This window comes from Ranitomeya imitator, chromosome 2 (assembly GCF_032444005.1).
Source record: "Ranitomeya imitator isolate aRanImi1 chromosome 2, aRanImi1.pri, whole genome shotgun sequence".
In the NCBI taxonomy this organism is placed as follows: Eukaryota; Metazoa; Chordata; class Amphibia; order Anura; family Dendrobatidae; genus Ranitomeya; species Ranitomeya imitator.
This window is the reverse complement of record NC_091283.1, coordinates 805,543,241-805,562,765: the sequence shown is the minus strand read 5'-3', so window position 1 is coordinate 805,562,765 and position 19,525 is coordinate 805,543,241. Positions and strand designations below refer to the sequence as shown.

General features: G+C 43.4%; 1 protein-coding gene across 11 annotated transcripts in view; it reads left to right on the top strand.

Moving 5' to 3' along the window:
* BLNK (B cell linker) overlaps window positions 1–19,525 on the top strand; it is a 271,319-nt gene that overhangs the window by 183,126 nt on the left and 68,668 nt on the right. For all 11 annotated transcript variants that reach the window (XM_069753811.1, XM_069753810.1, XM_069753809.1 and 8 more), the window contains one exon: window positions 2,057–2,122. In XM_069753811.1, coding sequence (XP_069609912.1) covers window positions 2,057–2,122 — 66 coding nt within the window. The remainder of the gene's footprint in view (window positions 1–2,056; window positions 2,123–19,525) is intronic.

Genomic DNA, 19,525 nt, shown 5'->3' with positions numbered 1-19,525 from the left:
TTCCACATGTGTTAATTCATAGTTTTGATGCCTTTAGTGTGAATGTACAATTTTCATAGTTATGATAATACAGAAAAATCTTTAAATGAGGTGTGTCCAAACTTTTTTGGTCTGCACTGTATGTGTGTGTGTGTATATACATACACACACACACACACACACACACACACACAATATTGTAAGTGGTAACTTCACTTTGACTTGTTCATAAATCAACAATACAAGTGGTAGTAAAAAAAACATAAAACTTTGTAATGTTTTCTATTAGTGAACAAAAAAAATCCTTTTCCCCACTTATAGGCGACTGCTCAGATCCATCTATAATTCTGTCTCTAGTGAAGGATGACCTTTCTCCTGTTGTCTATAGTAATCTATGGTGATGGGAGACGCTGAAAGGAGACAGTAGAGAATGAGACAAAAAGAAACTGCTGAGGCTTCTAGTGCAGAAACAAAAAAAAAATGGTAAAAAAAAATGCTGTAATATATTTGCCAAATATAATATTCTTTCTCATTTACACACATCCATGAACTCCTACCCTGAATAGTGACCTGAAAGTGCAGTTACACTTTAACTACATGGGGGGAAAAAAAGCAAAATTATTTATTATGTATTGCTTTATATAGAACCATCGTATTCTGTAGCGCTTTACAGTTATTATTATCACTGTGCCCATTGGGGCTCACCATGTACATTCCCTATCAGTATGTCTTTGCAGTGTGGGAGGAAACTGGAGAATCTGGAGGAAACCCACGCAAACACTGGGAGAACATACAAACTCCTTGCATATGGTGTCCTTGGTAGGATTTGAGCTCAGGACCACAGTACTGCCAGGCTACAGTGCTAACTAGTGATGAGCGAATATACTCGTTACTCAAGATTTCCTGAGCACGCTCGGGTGTCCTCCGAGTATTTATGACTGCTCGGAGATTTTGTTTTCTTCACCTCAGCTGAATGATTTACAGCTACTAGCCAGGCTGAGTACATGTGGGGATTCCCTAGCAACCAGGCAACCCCCACATGTAATCAAGCTGGCTAACAGATGTAAATCATTCAGCTGCCACGATGAAAACTAAATCTCCAAGCACTAAAAAAATACTCTGAGGTCACCTGAGTGTGCTCGGGAAATCTCGAGTAATGCGTATATTCACTCATCACTAGTGCTAACCACTGAACTCCGTGCTAACCATCAAGCCACCATGCTAACCACTGAGCCACCGTGCTGCCCAAAAATAAAACCTAGCCTAAACCGCTAAATGAAACAGAGGAGAGAACTGAAAAATTTATTTTTATGGGACTTTGTGATATTAACAATTAAATAAAAAACAAAAAACGTTAAAACCAGACTTACCTTTCTATATTTTCCCAGTTTCGGTAAAAGTAATAATATAAAAGTGTCATAATAAATAAACAGTAAACTCCCCCAAAAATATGCAAAATTTCTTTACATCTAAATTAGAATATGTGAAAAACCTTTTATGCATTTCAAGTCTTTGTGTAGTAAAAAAGTGTGACTATTCCTGGAGGTCTACCCTAGTTTTGACATGGTTAAACTGTGTTGGAAGATTTTGTTCAGCTATGCTTTCCAATATAAGGGCCTCACGTAAAAGAGTTTTTCTATGAACATTCGTGGTAGTCATTTCCACTATATAGAAAACAGATCTATCCATCGATACATTTGACATGTGCATCAGATGATTTTCCGAGTGCGCGCGCTGAGCCTGGTGTGAACGGAGGCGATGCTGATTTATAGCCGGATTCCCAGGTCGCCTTATTCATGTCTTATAGAACGTATGTCTGTCACAATCGTCTGACTGACTGACTGGTTTTTCTTTCATTTCCTCTAATCTATTTCCTGAGTAGCGCCAGATGTTTGAGGAGTCGGCTGCCTTCGTGACAATGTCTATTAGATACAACCTATAAGACCCCGATCTTTGTAAACTTGGTTCTAATGGCAGCGATGAAGCAAAACTATAATGTAACCATCAAAATGTGTGTGTATCCGTGACAAAAATCTTATTTATTTCACCTTTTCTCTTTTTATTTTTCTACTCCTAGGCAAGTCCAGAAAATGATCAGTGATATAAAGAAAAATGAACCTCGGCTAATTAATAGATTCAAGAAGTAAGTCGTTCACCAAATTAATTTCCACACCAAATAATAAAATTATTAGGCACAAAAACCTCAACAACATTATGTTAACGTTACATCTGTGGCTGTAATAAGTACAAGCCACCTCGGCATACAACACAAAACCCGCTCAAAATAATAATTATAAATACGGAGGACACAAGAGCAAACAGGTATATAAAAAATAGAAAATTTATTGACACACTATACATATCATAATAAACAAAAAATACATATTAAGTGCAGGAATAACACATGAGAGCACCAGGGACTCCACACCGAATACTCAGCTGGGTAGCTGCCACATCCCAAACAAAATGTTATGTGCTATTAGTAGATCACATAAAGGCAGCCTGCCCGCACCCATAGACCTAACAGTAACCCATGGTCTAATATTACATCATCCTGAGATTATAAGGGTGCTCACCTGTAAGCACACGATGGGGAGTCCAGGACCGGGCGTGAGTGCCCCCGACGCGCGTTTCGCGGGTGTAAAACCCAGCTTTTTCAAGGGGATAGCGTCTTTGCCCAGCCAGGACCTTATATCATACTTTGACCCAGCATATGATAGCCGGTCGGCCAATAGCAGAGGGGAATAACGGCGCATGCGCCCCGCGGCACCGAGAGCTCACCGCAGCTGGAGCCGGGCGTCATCGTCATCACATGCGAGCGGGGAGGAGGAGCAATCGCCGCCCGCATGGAGGAGGAGAAAGACGCGCTGCTCCACAGTAGCGAGCACGGAGCGCAAGCGCACACCCCACTGCATCACCAATGGAAATAAAGTATATGCCCACATAGAAACGCGGCACCATATGGACCCACTATATAACTATACATGGTGAATACTATAGATCACAGGCACAATTCAAATTGAAATAAATACAACAGTATCAGTTCCAGAATTCTTCAGTTGTAACATGTTCATTCGTGCCGTATCATCCCATCATGATAGTTTTTAGGTATGGTCCAGTACCGCAAGGTTCCATTGGTGATCTTAAGTTGGTAGATGACAAGTGATAATAAGGGGGTCCTGCTTAAGACAACAAATAGAAAGAAAAATAAAAAAACACATCAAATAAAAAAGTAAAATTAAAAACAATAAAAGCACACACCCGGGAAAACAGGGGGAGAGACAACAGGAGATATAGGCACCTACGACTAGGTGCAGATCATATATATAGAGGTATATGCTGAGAACAAGCAATGAGCTTTAAAGGAAAGAGGAGAAGGAGAGGGACTAATTAAGGCCTCGTGGGGTCATGGTATCTAATAAAACTATCCATTTCGCCTCTACCTGCGCAAGAGTCTTCTTATAATCCCCCCCTCGAATTCCTAAATGTATTAGGTCAATCCCCCGTACCATAAATGATGAGGGATCGCCCTCATGAAATTGCCTGAAATGGCGCGGGATGGTTTTGAGGAGGGAAAGATCGGTCACTGCCCGAGCCGCACGAATGTCCCGCACATGCTCCCGTACATGTTTTCTCAATTCCCTAGATGTTAATCCGACGTAAATTTTGGAACAACCGCACGTAGCATAATATATAACGTTTGTGCTCCCGCATGAAATGCGGTGTCTGATATCAAACCTAGTTTTACCGTCGGAAGAGTTAAACGTGTTGCAGCGTAGGACATTCGTGCAGGCCAGGCAGTGACCGCACGGTATAGATCCCACAATAGGGCCACCAGTTCCAAAAGGATTCTCTCTAGGTGGAACATAATGGCTCTTGGCAAGGAGGTCTTTTAAATTCTTTGACCTTTTTGCTGTCATAGAGGGGCCTGTCCCTAACGATTCTCCTAAGGAGGGCTCCGCACTTAGAATGGACCAATGCTTGTTCATGACGCGGCGCATCTCCTCCCACTCGTGATTATAAGTTGATATAAACCTTATTGGCCCATTGTATTGTGTCCCTCTTCTAGGCTTTGAGGGTTGTAATAGGTCCCTACGTGGAGTGACTCGAGCACGTTGGTACCCCTGCTTAATGCATCTATTTGAATAACCCCGTGCAGCAAACCTAGACTTCAAGGTTTATGAGCAGAGGACGCATGAATCAGTGCGTTAACCGAGGTTGGCTTACGATACACATCAGTTTGAATATGGCCACTTTGGTCGACCTCGAATGTAACATCCAAAAAGTCGACCCTCTTGGTATCAAATGTGTATGTTAAATGGATATTAAGGGCATTCTGATTCAGCGTCCCCATAAATTCCTCGAGCTGCTGCACCGTCCCATCCCACAAGAAAAAAACATCATCAATATAATGATGCCAGCACAGCACATGGGAGGCGGCCCGCGGGCCCTCGTTGCCAAACAAAAATCTCTCCCATGAACCAAGGAAGAGATTTGCGTACGAGGGCGCACAGGCCGCGCCCATGGCTGTGCCACGCATCTGTAAATAAAATAAATCCTTAAAAACAAAAAAATTGTGGGTAAGGACGTAGTGCAGCAGCTCAAGGATAAACTCACAAAAAGGGCTGGCCCGGTCGAACATGCCCAGGAAGAGGCGGACAGCCTCAATACCATGCCGATGATCGATACATGTATATAGGCTTTCAACGTCCGCCGTCACAAGTAATGTGTCATGATCCACAAGAATGCTATCGACCCTAGCCAGGGCGTCCGTAGTGTCACGTACATAAGAAGGAAGAGTTTCCACTAGAGGTTTCAAGTAGGGGGGGGGATTATAAGAAGACTCTTGCGCAGGTAGAGGCGAAATGGATAGTTTTATTAGATACCATGACCCCACGAGGCCTTAATTAGTCCCTCTCCTTCTCCTCTTTCCTTTAAAGCTCATTGCTTGTTCTCAGCATATACCTCTATATATATGATCTGCACCTAGTCGTAGGTGCCTATATCTCCTGTTGTCTCTCCCCCCGTTTTCCCGGGTGTGTGCTTTTATTGTTTTTAATTTTACTTTTTTATTTGATGTGTTTTTTTATTTTTCTTTCTATTTGTTGTCTTAAGCAGGACCCCCTTATTATCACTTGTCATCTACCAACTTAAGATCACCAATGGAACCTTGCGGTACTGGACCATACCTAAAAACTACCATGATGGGATGATACGGCACGAATGAACATGTTACAACTGAAGAATTCTGGAACTGATACTGTTGTATTTATTTCAATTTGAATTGTGCCTGTGATCTATAGTATTCACCATGTATAGTTATATAGTGGGTCCATATGGTGCCGCGTTTCTATGTGGGCATATACTTTATTTCCATTGGTGATGCAGTGGGGTGTGCGCTTGCGCTCCGGGCTCGCTACTGTGGAGCGGCGCGTCTTTCTCCTCCTCCATGCGGGCGGGGATTGCTCCTCCTCCCCGCTCGCATGTGATGACGATGACGCCCGGCTCCAGCTGCGGTGAGCTCTCGGTGCCGCGGGGCGCATGCGCCGTTATTCCCCTCTGCTATTGGCCGACCGGCTATCACATGCCGGGTCAAAGTATGATATAAGGTCCTGGCTGGGCAAAGACGCTATCCCCTTGAAAAAGCGGGGTTTTACACCCGCGAAACGCGCGTCGGGAGCACTCACGCCTGGTCCTGGACTCCCCATCGTGTGCTTACAGGTGAGCACCCTTATAATCTCAGGATGATGTAATATTAGACCATGGGTTACTGTTAGGTCTATGGGTGCGGGCAGGCTGCCTTTATGTGATCTACTAATAGCACATAACATTTTGTTTGGGATGTGGCAGCTACCCAGCTGAGTATTCGGTGTGGAGTCCCTGGTGCTCTCATGTGTTATTCCTGCACTTAATATGTATTTTTTGTTTATTATGATATGTATAGTGTGTCAATAAATTTTCTATTTTTTATATACCTGTTTGCTCTTGTGTCCTCCGTATTTATAACCAAATAATAAAATGTTTAAGTTTCTTTTTTGTTTTCTTTTGTTATATGGACAATAAAAACTAGATCATCTCTACTAATCGGGGATCTCTGGCGATCAGTAAGCAGATGCTCCTCCTGCAGTGGCCTCTACAGGAGTCATGTGGTATTACAAGCTGCCAACTCAAGTGAATACATGGTCATAGTGATTTTTTGTTTTTTTCAGAGCTTTTTACAGTTGCACTCTACCCTGGCTAGTAAAAGGATCCTCATTCTGGGAAAACAATTTATGATATTCATGTACAAGAAAAGGACCATATGGACATGTGTTGTGCCAAAAGTGAAATTTAGCGTGGATTCTACATTATACAGCCAGCACACAAGATTAACTGTTGCGATCAAAACTACAACAGTTTAACCTCTTACATGCAAATCCAATCACCCCCACAACACAATTGCAGGGTGCTAATGGGTTGTTCTAGAAGCCAAGTGCCTACTGTAGGCCTCCAATGTTTTCCATGGTACTACTCCTTTGAAATCCAGCCTGTGTAATTATACAATACGCTGCAATACTGCAGCATAGAAATGTGTTGCATAGGTGATCAAGTGATTGCAAAGTTAAAGGGAACCTGTCACCCCCCAGGCGTTTGTAACCAAAAGGGCCACCTTGTGCAGCACTAATGCTGCAATCTGACAAGGTGGCTCTTTTATTTATGCTCCCTGCACACGCTTAAATAAACGCTTATAAAATGTGCCCCCTCATACCGTGAAATGGTCCCGGAGGCGGGTCTTTCCCCCCTGATCAGACGCAGCACAGCCGTCACTCCGGGCCTGTGCGTGCCGGGCGCTGCCTCCTCTTCCTTTATTAGCATCCCCGGCGCCTGCGCTGTAAGTATTTTTTCCGGCCATGCGCAGTTGCGCTGCCCTTCGAACTTACAGCGCAGGCGCCAGGGACGCTAATGAAGCAAGAGGAGGCGGCGGATTAATTTACTCTATATTTTGATAGATCGGACATTTCCGAACACAGTGATACCAGATATGTATTTTTTTATTGCTTTATTTTGTATGGGGCAAAAGGGGGGAGATTTTAACTTTTTTTTTTTTTTTTACTACTTTTTTTTTACTTGCTTTAATAGTCTTTTAGGAGACTTGATGATGTGATTGTCTGATCGTCTGTGCTACACATAGCGGAGCTTCAGCTCTGCTATGTGTAGCATAAATCATGATCTCAACGGGGCGGCGTTGATAGGAATTTTACAATGACTGGCATGGGGGTCTTCTGCAGACCCCCGGCTGTCTTGACAACCCATTAGCGCCCCGTGATCACGTGACAGGGGCACCGTTGGTCAGGTCTTGTGACGCGCTTCTGCTCAGTGCGTGTTAAATGCGAGGCATTAGATCAGCTGTCATGAGCAGAGAAAGATGCGGGCTTAGTGCTGGAGCCCACATCGAGTGCATACCTGCGTCCAAGGTCGTGAAGTGGTTAATTACTAGAATATAAAAATTACATATGGTGAACTGCAAAATAGATCATACAGCTTAAAAAAAATATTCAGTGTTTACTCCCTTCTGACACCATTTTTATGCAAAAAATAATAATAATAAGAATAATAAAAGCAAAAAATATATATTGTATGGTTTATAAGATGGCGTCCACGGGTGCAGTGAGCTGTCGTGTGTATTCTAATAAATGATGTTTTCAGGAAGTTTGTGGTAAAGTAGTTTTAAATAATAATGACTAGTAAGAAGAACATGGCATGTGCAAATGAAGCAGAGGCCATATCTACTGAATTATTTCTGTGTTAGACAGATATTACATCTACTATATAAAGCTGAATGTGTGTGTGTGTGTATGTATATCCGGGATTGGCATCTGCACCGTCGCAGCTACAGCCACAAAATTTTGCACAGTCACACGTCTGGACCCCGAGAGCGTCATAGGCTATATTGTGAGGCGAAATTTTAACCCCGCGCGTTCCAATTCACCAAACAATTTTGCCCCTATCTACATAATGGGGAAAAAAGTGAAAGGAAAAGTGTTGGAGGCGTCGCAGCTACAGCCACAAAATTTTGCACAGTCACATGTCTGGACCCCGAGAGCGTCATAGGCTATGTTGTAAGGCGAAATTTTAACCCCCTGCTTTCCAATTCACCAAACAATTTTGCCCCTATCCATACCTCCCAACCGTCCCTCATTGTGCGGGACTTTCCCGGATTTGACTCTCTGCCCCGCTGTCCAGCGCAGGACGCTCTGATCCCGGGAGACAGCAGGAGAACTCCGTCACACCCCCTTTTGTTAGGCCACGCCCCCTCCCCATGTTCCTGAGTCTCCCAGCATCACTGGTGAGAGAGGGAGAGAGAGGGCTCACTTCTAGTTTGAGGTAACAGCCGAACAGCCTGGGTGCCGGCGGCAATGTAAGCAGCAGAGCAGTGTGAGTGGACTGGAGCTGCTGATTATAATGCCTGGCTAGTGTAATGGTGCTTGGAATGAGTGGGGCTGAGCAGGGAGGGACGGACACACTCACAGCCTCTGTTTGCCTGGGCTGCTCACTGCTGTGTTATCTGCAGATCAGTGTGAGTGAGATCCATGACTCACTGACATGTCTGTCTCCCTGGGAGAGGGTGACAACACAACCCTATTGTGGCTGCTATTCCCCCCGCCCCTATACCCCCCCCCCCCCCACACACACATAAAAAGGGCTAAACCAAAGCCCCTGTGACAGTCTGACACTGTAATGTAGCAGAGCCGTGTGTGTGTACAAGGTGTGTGAATCGGAGCAGCGTGTGAAAGGTGTATGGAGCAGAGTCGTGTGTGTAAGACGTGTACGGAGCCGTGTGTACGAGGTGTACGGAGCGGAGCAGCGTGTGTACGAGGTGTGCAGAGCAGCGTGTGTGCGAGGTGTACGGAGTGGAGCCGTGTGTGTGCGAGGTGTACAGAGTAGAGCCGTGTGTGTGCGAGGTGTACAGAGTGGAGCCGTGTGTGTATGAGGCGTACAGAGCGGAGCCGCATGTGCAAGGTGTATGGAATGGAGTCGTGTGTGTACGAGGTGTACGGAGCAGAGCCACGTGTGTACGAGGTGTACGGAGTGGAGCCGTGTGTGTACGAGATGTATGGAGAGGAGCCGTATGTGTATGACGTGTACGGAGTGGAGCCATGTGTGTGCAAGGTGTACGGAGCGGAGCAGCTCGTGCAATGTGGACGGAGCGGAGTCGTGTGTGTACGAGGTGTACGGAGCGGATCCGTGTGTGTATGAGGTGTATGGAGCGGAGTCGTGTGTGTACGAGGTGTATGGAGCGGAGCCGCATGTGCAAGGTGAATGGAGCGCAGTCATGTGTGTACGAGGTGTACGGAGCAGAGCCTCATGTGCAAGGTGTATTGAGCGGAGCCATGTGTGTACGAGATGTATGGAGAGGAGCCGTGTGTATGAGGTGTACGGAGCAGAGCTGTGTGTGTATAAGGTGTACGGAGTGGAGCCGTGTGTGTACAAGGTGTATGGGGAGGAGCCGTATGTATGAGGTCTACGGAGCGGAGCCGCATGTGCAAGGTGTATGGAGCGGAGTCGTGTGTGTACGAGGTGTATGGAGCGGAGTCGCATGTGTACGGAGCGGACGCTGGCTGTGTCAGATCGGAGCAATATTGCTCCTCGCTCTGACACGGACTGGCACAGGAGACACGGAGGTCTTTATCAGTGGCATATCACAGCTGCAGCGACGTGAGCAGTCAGCGGCGCAGCTGGATGACACCATTCAGCGCCGTGGGTGTCATCCAGCTGCTGCGAGGGAGCGCGGTGAAAGGTGTCTGTGTGTAGTGATGGAGAAGGCAATGATGGGGGTGGGGTAACCATGTGTGGCCATTATACTGTACCCAGCATTATGTGTGGCCATTATTCTATACCCATTGTGTGGGGCCATTATACTGTACAAAGCATAATGTGGCGCCATAATACTGTATGGACCATCACGTGGGGCAAGTATGCTGTACGCAGCATCATGTGGGGCCATTATACAGTATGGAGCATAATGTGGCCAATGGCCATTGTACAGTATGGAGCGTCGTGTGTGGCCATTGTACAGTATGGAGCGTCGTGTGTGGCCATTGTACAGTATGGAGCATCGTGTGGGGCCATTGTACAGTATGGAGCGTCGTGTGTGGCCATTGTACAGTATGGAGCGTCGTGTGTGGCCATTGTACAGTATGGAGCGTCGTGTGTGGCCATTGTACAGTATGGAGCATCGTGTGTGGCCATTGTACAGTATGGAGCATCGTGTGGGGCCATTGTACAGTATGGAGCGTCGTGTGTGGCCATATTTTTTTGTTTATAATTATTGTTTACGAAACATTGTGATCAGAAGTGCTAAATAGGTGTGGTTGGGGCATGGCTAGCTGTGAAATGGGTGTGGTCAAAGGTGTGGCCTAAAATTTGCCGCGGCGCGCTATGCGCGCCGCTGACTTTGTCCCTCTTTCCCTTCCTCAAAAGTAGGGAGGTATGCCTATCTACATAATGGGGAAAAAAGTGAAAGGAAAAGTGTTGGAGGCGTTGCAGCTACAGAAACAAAATTTTGCACAGTCACACGTCGGGACCCTGAGAGCGTCATAGGCTTCGTTGTGAGGTGAAATTTTAACCCCGCGCGTTCCAATTCACCAAACAATTTTGCCCCTATCTACATAATGGGGAAAAAGTGAAAGGAAAAGTGTTGGAAGCGTCGCAGCTACAGCAACAAAATTTTGCACAGTCACACGTCTGGACCCCGAGAGCGTCATAGGCTATGTTGTGAGGTGAAATTTTAACCCCGCGCTTTCCAATTCACCAAACTATTTTGCCCCTATCTACATAATGGGAAAAAATGAAAGGAAAACTGTAGGAGGCAAATTGACAGCTGCCAGATGCGAACAAGGGGGACTTAAAGAATGAGAGCGATGGCGCCAAAGAGTATATACCGTACAGTTGCTAAGGTGGGGCCTCGACATGGGATACTCAATACACACGGGGATATGAACACACACAAAATGCGCCACACACTACCACGTGCTTGAACACATATTACCCTCAGCACACATTTCACCACAAATACACCAACCTCGCCACATAAAAGTCAAAACACAAAAGTCGCCACTCAAAACTCGCCACGCGCAGAACTCGCCACATGCAAAAACTAGGCTCTTGCAAAACTCGCCACAAGTGCAAAATTCTCCTCATGAAAAACTCGCCACATGCAAAACTTGCACACGCGGAAAAATTGCCACATGCACAAAAGTTGCAACACATACAAAAGTTGCCTCACACAAAACTTGCACATACTCAAAAGGCACCACACATAATACTCGCAACACGCAAAACTCGCCATGCGCAAAACTTGCTGCACACAACTTGCTACACTAACCTGTCACATGCAACTCGACACACAAAAAGTTGCTACACGCATGTTGCTACACAAAACTCATCTCACAAAAGTCGCTACATGCATGTCGCCACACGCAACTCAACACACACAACTTGACAAACGAAACTCGCCCTAAAACACACACAAGTCTGGTATTATCCTTCAAAAATAAAAATCTGATTAATAAGCAGACAAACTACAACAATTGCACCATATAGGAAATACAGCAGCTGTCAGTCACATGACCTGTCTATTATGTGTATGTGTGAGCTAATATATACTGCCAGGGGGAGGGCTTCCTGTTGGCTGGGGATTTATCAGGCCTCCAATTTAGCTTACAAATACTGAGGTAAAAATACTGAGCAAATAACGTGTGAACGAGGTCTAATACAGGAGGAGATGACACACAGGTATATACTATATACAGGGGAGATGACACACAGATATATACTATATACAGGAGAGATGACACACAGGTATATACTATATAGAGGAGGAGATGACATATAGGTACATATATATACAGGAGGAGATGACATACAGGTATATACTATATACAGGAGGAGATGACATACAGGTATATGCTATATATAGAAGATGACATGCAGGTATATACTATATGCAGGAGGAGATGACACTCAGATATATAATATATACAGGGGAGATGACACACAGGTATATACTATATACAGGAGGAGATGACATACAGGTATATGCTATATATAGAAGATGACATGCAGGTATATACTATATGCAGGAGGAGATGACACTCAGATATATACTATATACAGGGGAGATGACACACAGGTATATACTATATACAGGAGGAGATGACATACATGTATATGCTATATATAGAAGATGACATGCAGGTATATACTATATGCAGGAGGAGATGACACTCAGATATATACTATATACAGGGGAGATGACACACAGGTATATACTATATACAGGAGGAGATGACATACAAGTATATACTATATATAGAAGGAGATGACATTCAGTTATATACTATATATAGGGGAGATAACACACAGCAGGTATATACTATATACAGGGGAGATGACATACAGGTATATACTATATACAGGAGATGACATACAGATGTATACTATATATAAGGGAGATGACAAACATGTATATACTGAGGTGATGAGGTGAAAATGAGAGGTGTGAGGTGAAAATGAAAAGGTGTGAGTGCAAAATGAGAGGAGTGAGGAAAAATAGTGGAGTGATCAGAAAATGACAGATGTGAGGTTGAAATGACAAGTGTTAGGGGGGAATGAGAGGTGTGAGGGAGAAAATGAGAGATGTGAGGGGGAAAATGAAAGATGTGATTGGGAAAATGAGAGGCGTGATGGGAAAATAAGAGAAGTGAGGTGCTATAACTAACCACAGATATTTACTATGCCCAGGCAACGCCGGGCTCTTCAGCTAGTTAACTATAAGAATGAAATCTAAATAGTGTTTTAATTCTAAAGTGAAAAATGTTGAAATAATTCCATGTATAAAATTATAACAAAATTCCCTTTTTTGATTCTGCTTTTTCCTATACCTACATGGCTCAATAGTTTTAAGTATTTCTTTCTGATTGCTGATTCCCAGGATTGTGTGCCATCCTGATAGTTGGTTTTCTAAATACATGAATATTCCTCACATTAAGGCCTCATTTAGGTGTCCGTGTATAACGCGATAGAACACATCTGCGGTGCTGCTGATCATACGTCCGTGGGCTTTGTTTTACAAATTGTGTGTCTGGAAAAAATCACGGAGACAAGTCCGTTTTTTTTATTTGAATCTGAGAGCAAAATTACCCATACAACGATCATAAAATTACCCATATAAGTCTGAGTCCGTGAAAAATCACAGATGGCACATGGTTGGCATCAGTGTATAATCCAAGTACTGTCCGATATTAACATTGCACCATTTATTTAAAGGCGTTTTCCTACAAACGAAGTTGATTTTAATCAATAGATCTCGGAATAATAAGAATTTCCACAATTGGATGTATTTAAATAAAATGTTCCTGTGCTGAGATAATCTTATAAATGTGTCCCTGCTGTGTACTATGTAATGGCTGTATCTGACCGTACAGGAACATTGTCTGATAATAGCACAGCTCCTGGGCGGGGGGGAGAAAAGAGTATACAGACAGGACAGTACGGGAGCACAACTGATTCTTTTTGTGAGGTAAAAAATTTCACTTCCTGTTTTGAAACAATATTTTACCTCAGAGAATCATTTGTGATCCCCGTGCTGTCCTGTCTGTATACACTTTGCGTCCTTCCCTATTCAAAAGCTGTGGTAGATCAGACGATATCCCTATACTGTCAGACACGGCCATTACACAGTACACAACAGGGACACATTTATAAGATTATCTCAGCACAGGAACATTTTTTTTATTGCATACATTTATGGAAATTATTATTATTCCGAGATCTATTGATTAAAATGAACTTTGCTTGTGGGACAACCCCTTTAAGGAAATCGCCAGTGAAACTCTGATGGTAAAACCTCACAAATTGACCAAACACTGATGAAGATCTGTTCCAAAACACTGATGAACAACAGTCCATGTTTCTACAAACAAGAAAAATCACGGTCTGAATGAGGCCTAATTGTATAGATAAAATGTATTGTTCTGAACAAATTGAACTTAATATTAATGATTATTAGAAATATAAGCTTAATTAAAAAGGACCTGGCACTTTAAATAAATGTCTATTTTTTCTTTACATGGTGTAAATGCCTCAATTCTCTTGAATCTTTGCTATTATTTTTTCTTGTTTCTGGCCTCTCCATTGTACAGATTTGGCCCGCTTTTTCCTGTATGTAAATGTAGTATTGTTACCATATGGGTGTGGAGATCAACTCTTCTATGTGGGAGTCTTTTTGAGGACCACACCCATTTGACTAACAAGACTAGATTTACATAAAAGGAAGAGGAGGCCATATCTCAGGAATGGAGAGATACAGAAACAAAAGAAAGATAAAACCAGATTAGGGAGAACAGCAACATTTACACCAGAGAGAAAAAAATATTACTTAAGGTACCTTCACATTAAGCGACGCTGCAGCGATACCGACAACGATCCGGATCGCTGCAGCGTCGCTGTTTGGTCGCTGGAGAGCTGTCACACAGACCGCTCTCCAGCGACCAACGATGCCGGTAACCAGGGTAAACATCGGGTAACTAAGCGCAGGGCCGCGCTTAGTAACCCGATGTTTACCATGGTTACCATCCTAAAAGTAAAAAAAAACAAACGCTACATACTTACCTACAGCCGTCTGTCCTCCAGCGCTGTGCTCTGCTCTCCTCCTGTACTGTCTGTGTGAGCACAGCGGCCGGAAAGCAGAGCGGTGACGTCACCGCTCTGCTTTCCGGCTGACCGACGCTCACAGCCAGTACAGGAGGAGTGCAGAGCACAGCGCTGGAGGACAGACGGCTGTAGGTAAGTATGTAGTGTTTGTTTTTTTTTACTTTTAGGATGGTAACCAGGGTAAACATCGGGTTACTAAGCGCGGCCCTGCGCTTAGTTACCCGATGTTTACCCTGGTTACCAGTGAAGACATCGCTGGATCGGTGTCACACACGCCGATCCAGCGATGTCAGCAGGAGTCCAGCGACTAAATAAAGTTCTGGACTTTATTCAGCGACCAACGATCTCCCAGCAGGGGCCTGATCGTTGGTCGCTGTCACACATAACGATATCCTTAACGATATCGTTGCTACGTCACAAAAAGCAACGATATCGTTAACAATATCGTTATGTGTGAAGGTACCTTTATGTTCTCCTTACACCATGTTCCAAATTATTATGCAAATGATATTTTTCTCAGATTTTCCTAAATGGTCGATGGAAATGACAGCCAGTCTAATAAAAGTCATCACCCATTAGAGCATACATAGTAACATAGTAACATAGTAAGGCCGAAAAAAGACATTTGTCCATCCAGTTCAGCCTATATTCCATCATAATAAATCCCCAGATCTACGTCCTTCTACAGAACCTAATAATTGTATGATACAATATTGTTCTGCTCCAGGAAGACATCCAGGCCTCTCTTGAACCCCTCGACTGAGTTCGCCATCACCACCTCCTCAGGCAAGCAATTCCAGATTCTCACTGCCCTAACAGTAAAGAATCCTCTTCTATGTTGGTGGAAAAACCTTCTCTCCTCCAGACGCAAAGAATGCCCCCTTGTGCCCGTCACCTTCCTTGGTATAAACAGATCCTCAGCGAGATATTTGTATTGTCCCCTTATATACTTATACATGGTTATTAGATCGCCCCTCAGTCGTCTTTTTTCTAGACTAAATAATCCTAATTTTGCTAATCTATCTGGGTATTGTAGTTCTCCCATCCCCTTTATTAATTTTGTTGCCCTCCTTTGTACTCTCTCTAGTTCCATTATATCCTTCCTGAGCACCGGTGCCCAAAACTGGACACAGTACTCCATGTGCGGTCTAACTATGGATTTGTACAGAGGCAGTATAATGCTCTCATCATGTGTATCCAGACCTCTTTTAATGCACCCCATGATCCTGTTTGCCTTGGCAGCTGCTGCCTGGCACTGGCTGCTCCAGGTAAGTTTATCATTAACTAGGATCCCCAAGTCCTTCTCCCTGTCAGATTTACCCAGTGGTTTCCCATTCAGTGTGTAATGGTGACATTGATTCCTTCTTCCCATGTGTATAACCTTACATTTATCATTGTTAAACCTCATCTGCCACCTTTCAGCCCAAGTTTCCAACTTATCCAGATCCATCTGTAGCAGAATACTATCTTCTCTTGTATTAACTGCTTTACATAGTTTTGTATCATCTGCAAATATCGATATTTTACTGTGTAAACCTTCTACCAGATCATTAATGAATATGTTGAAGAGAACAGGTCCCAATACTGATCCCTGCGGTACCCCACTGGTCACAGCGACCCAGTTAGAGACTATACCATTTATAACCACCCTCTGCTTTCTATCACTAAGCCAGTTACTAACCCATTTACACACAATTTCCCCCAGACCAAGCATTCTCATTTTGTGTACCAACCTCTTGTGCAGCACGGTATCAAACGCTTTGGAAAAATCGAGATATACCACGTCCAATGACTCACCGTGGTCCAGCCTATAGCTTACCTCTTCATAAAAACTGATTAGATTGGTTTGACAGGAGCGATTTCTCATAAACCCATGCTGATATGGAGTTAAACAGTTATTCTCATTGAGATAATCCAGAATAACATCCCTCAGAAACCCTTCAAATATTTTACCAACAATAGAGGTTAGACTTACTGGCCTATAATTTCCAGGTTCACTTTTAGAGCCCTTTTTGAATATTGGCACCACATTTGCTATGCGCCAATCCTGCGGAACAGACCCTGTCGCTATAGAGTCCCTAAAAATAAGAAATAATGGTTTATCTATTACATTACTTAGTTCTCTTAGTACTCGTGGGTGTATGCCATCCGGACCCGGAGATTTATCTGTTTTAATCTTATTTAGCCGGTTTCGCACCTCTTCTTGGGTTAGATTGGTGACCCTTAATATAGGGTTTTCATTGTTTCTTGGGATTTCACCTAGCATTTCATTTTCCACCGTGAATACCGTGGAGAAGAAGGTGTTTAATATGTTAGCTTTTTCCTCGTCATCTACAACCATTCTTTCCTCACTATTTTTTAAGGGGCCTACATTTTCAGGTTTTATTCTTTTACTATTGATATAGTTGAAGAACAGTTTGGGATTAGTTTTACTCTCCTTAGCAATGTGCTTCTCTGTTTCCTTTTTGGCAGCTTTAATTAGTTTTTTAGATAAAGTATTTTTCTCCCTATAGTTTTTTAGAGCTTCAATGGTGCCATCCTGCTTTAGTAGTGCAAATGCTTTCTTTTTACTGTTAATTGCCTGTCTTACTTCTTTGAAGAAACCTCCCAATGATAACAGTGTAGTCAGTGTAATCTCCAAAATGAATAAAAACTCAAAAATTATTAGGCAAGTTGTATTTTGATCACATGATACTTTTTATACATGTCGTCCTACTCCAAGCTGTTCAGGCTTGAGAGCCAACTACCAGTTAAGTAAATCAGGTGATGTGCATCTCTGTAATGAGGAGGGGTGTTGTCTAATGACATCAAAACCCTATATAAGGTGTGCATAATTATTAGGCAACTTCCTTTCCTTTGGCAAAATGGAAAGATTTCACGGGCTCTGGAAAGTCCAAAATTGTGAGATGTATTGCAGAGGGATGCAGCAGTCTTGAAATTGCCAAACTTTTGAAGCATGATCACCGAACAATCAAGCGTTTCATGGCAAATAGCCAACAGGGTCGCAAGAAGCGTGTTGGGCAGAAAAGGCGCAAAATAACTGCCCATGAATTGAGGAAAATCAAGCGTGAAGCTGCCAAGATGCCATTTGCCACCAGTTTTGCCATATTTCAGAGCTGCAACGTTACTGGAGTAACAAAAAGCTCAAGGTGTGCAATACTCAGGGACATGGCCAAAGTAAGGAAGGCTGAAAAACAACCACCTTTGAACAAGAAACATAAGATAAAACCTCAAGACTGGGCCAAGAAAATATCTTAAGACTGACTTTTTAAAGGTTTTATGGACTGATGAAATGAGAGTGACTCTTGATGGGCCAGAGGCTGGATCAGTAAAGGGCAGAGAGCTCCACTCCGACTCAGACGCTAGCAAGGTGGAGGTGGGGTACCGGTATGGGCTGCTATCATCAAAGATGAACTTGTGGGACCTTTTCGGGTTGAGGATGGAGTGAAACTCCACTCCCAGAACTACTGCCAGTTTCTGGAAGACAACTTCTTCAAGCAGTGGTACAGGAAGAAGTCGGTATCGTTCAAGAAAAACATGATTTTCATGCAGGACAATGCTCCATCACATGCCTCCAACTACTCCACGGCATGGCTGGCCAGTAAAGGTCTCAAAGAAGAAAAAATAATGACATGGCCCCCTTGTTCACCTGATCTGAACCCCATAGAGAACCTGTGGTCCCTCATAAGAGGTGAGATCTACAGGAAGGGAAAACAGTCCACCTCTCGGAACAGTGTCTGGAGGCTGTGGTGGATGCTGCACACAATGTTGATCGTAAACAGATCAAGCAACTGACAGAATCTATGGATGGAAGGCTGCTGAGTGTCATCATAAAGAAAGGTGGCTATATTGGTCACTAATTTTTTGTTGTTTGATTTTGAATGTCAGAAATGTTTATTTCTAAATTTTGTGCAGTGATATTGGTTTATCTAGTGAAAAAAAAGAAGTGAGATGGGAATATATTTGATTTTTATTAAGTTGCCTAATAATTCTGCACAGTAATAGTTACCTGCACAAACAGATATCCTCCTAAGATAGCCAAATCTAAAAAAAACAAACAGTACAATTTCCAAAAATATTAAGCTTTGATATTTACGAGTCTTTTGGGTTGATTGAGAACATAGTTGTTGATCAATAATAAAAATAATCCTCTAAAATACAACTTGCCTAATAATTCTGCACACAGTGTAAACAGTGTGGAATTTGCAGCATTAGGAGGTCACATTCACTGAACAAAAAAGCTATTTAACTCCAAAACATCCTAACAGGCCAAGTTACATGTTAACATAGGACCCCTTCTTTGATATCACCTTCACAATTCTTGCATCCATTGAACTTGTGAGTTTTTGGAGAGTTTCTGCTTGTATGTCTTTGCATGAAGTCAGAATAACCTCCCAGAGCTGCTTTTTTGATGTGAACTGCCTCCCACCCTCATAGATCTTTTGCTTGATTATACTCCAAAGGTTCTCTATAGGGTTGAGGTCAGGGAAAGATGGTGGCCACACCATGAGTTTATCCCCTTTTATGCCCATAGCAGCCAATGACTCAGAGGTATTCTTTGCAGCATTAGATGGTGCATTGTCAGCATGAAGATGATTTTGCTCCTGAAGGCACATTTCTGCTTTTTAAACCATGGACGAAAGTTGTCAGTCAGAAATTCTATTTACTTTGCAGAGGTCATTTTCACACCTTCAGGAACCTTAAAGGGCCCTACCAGCTGTTTCCCTATGATTCCGGCCCAAAACATGACTCCTCCACCTCCTTGCTAACGTCGCAGCCGTGTTGGGACATGGAGGCCATCCACCAACCATCCACTACTCTATCCATCTAGACCATCCAGGGTTGCTCGACA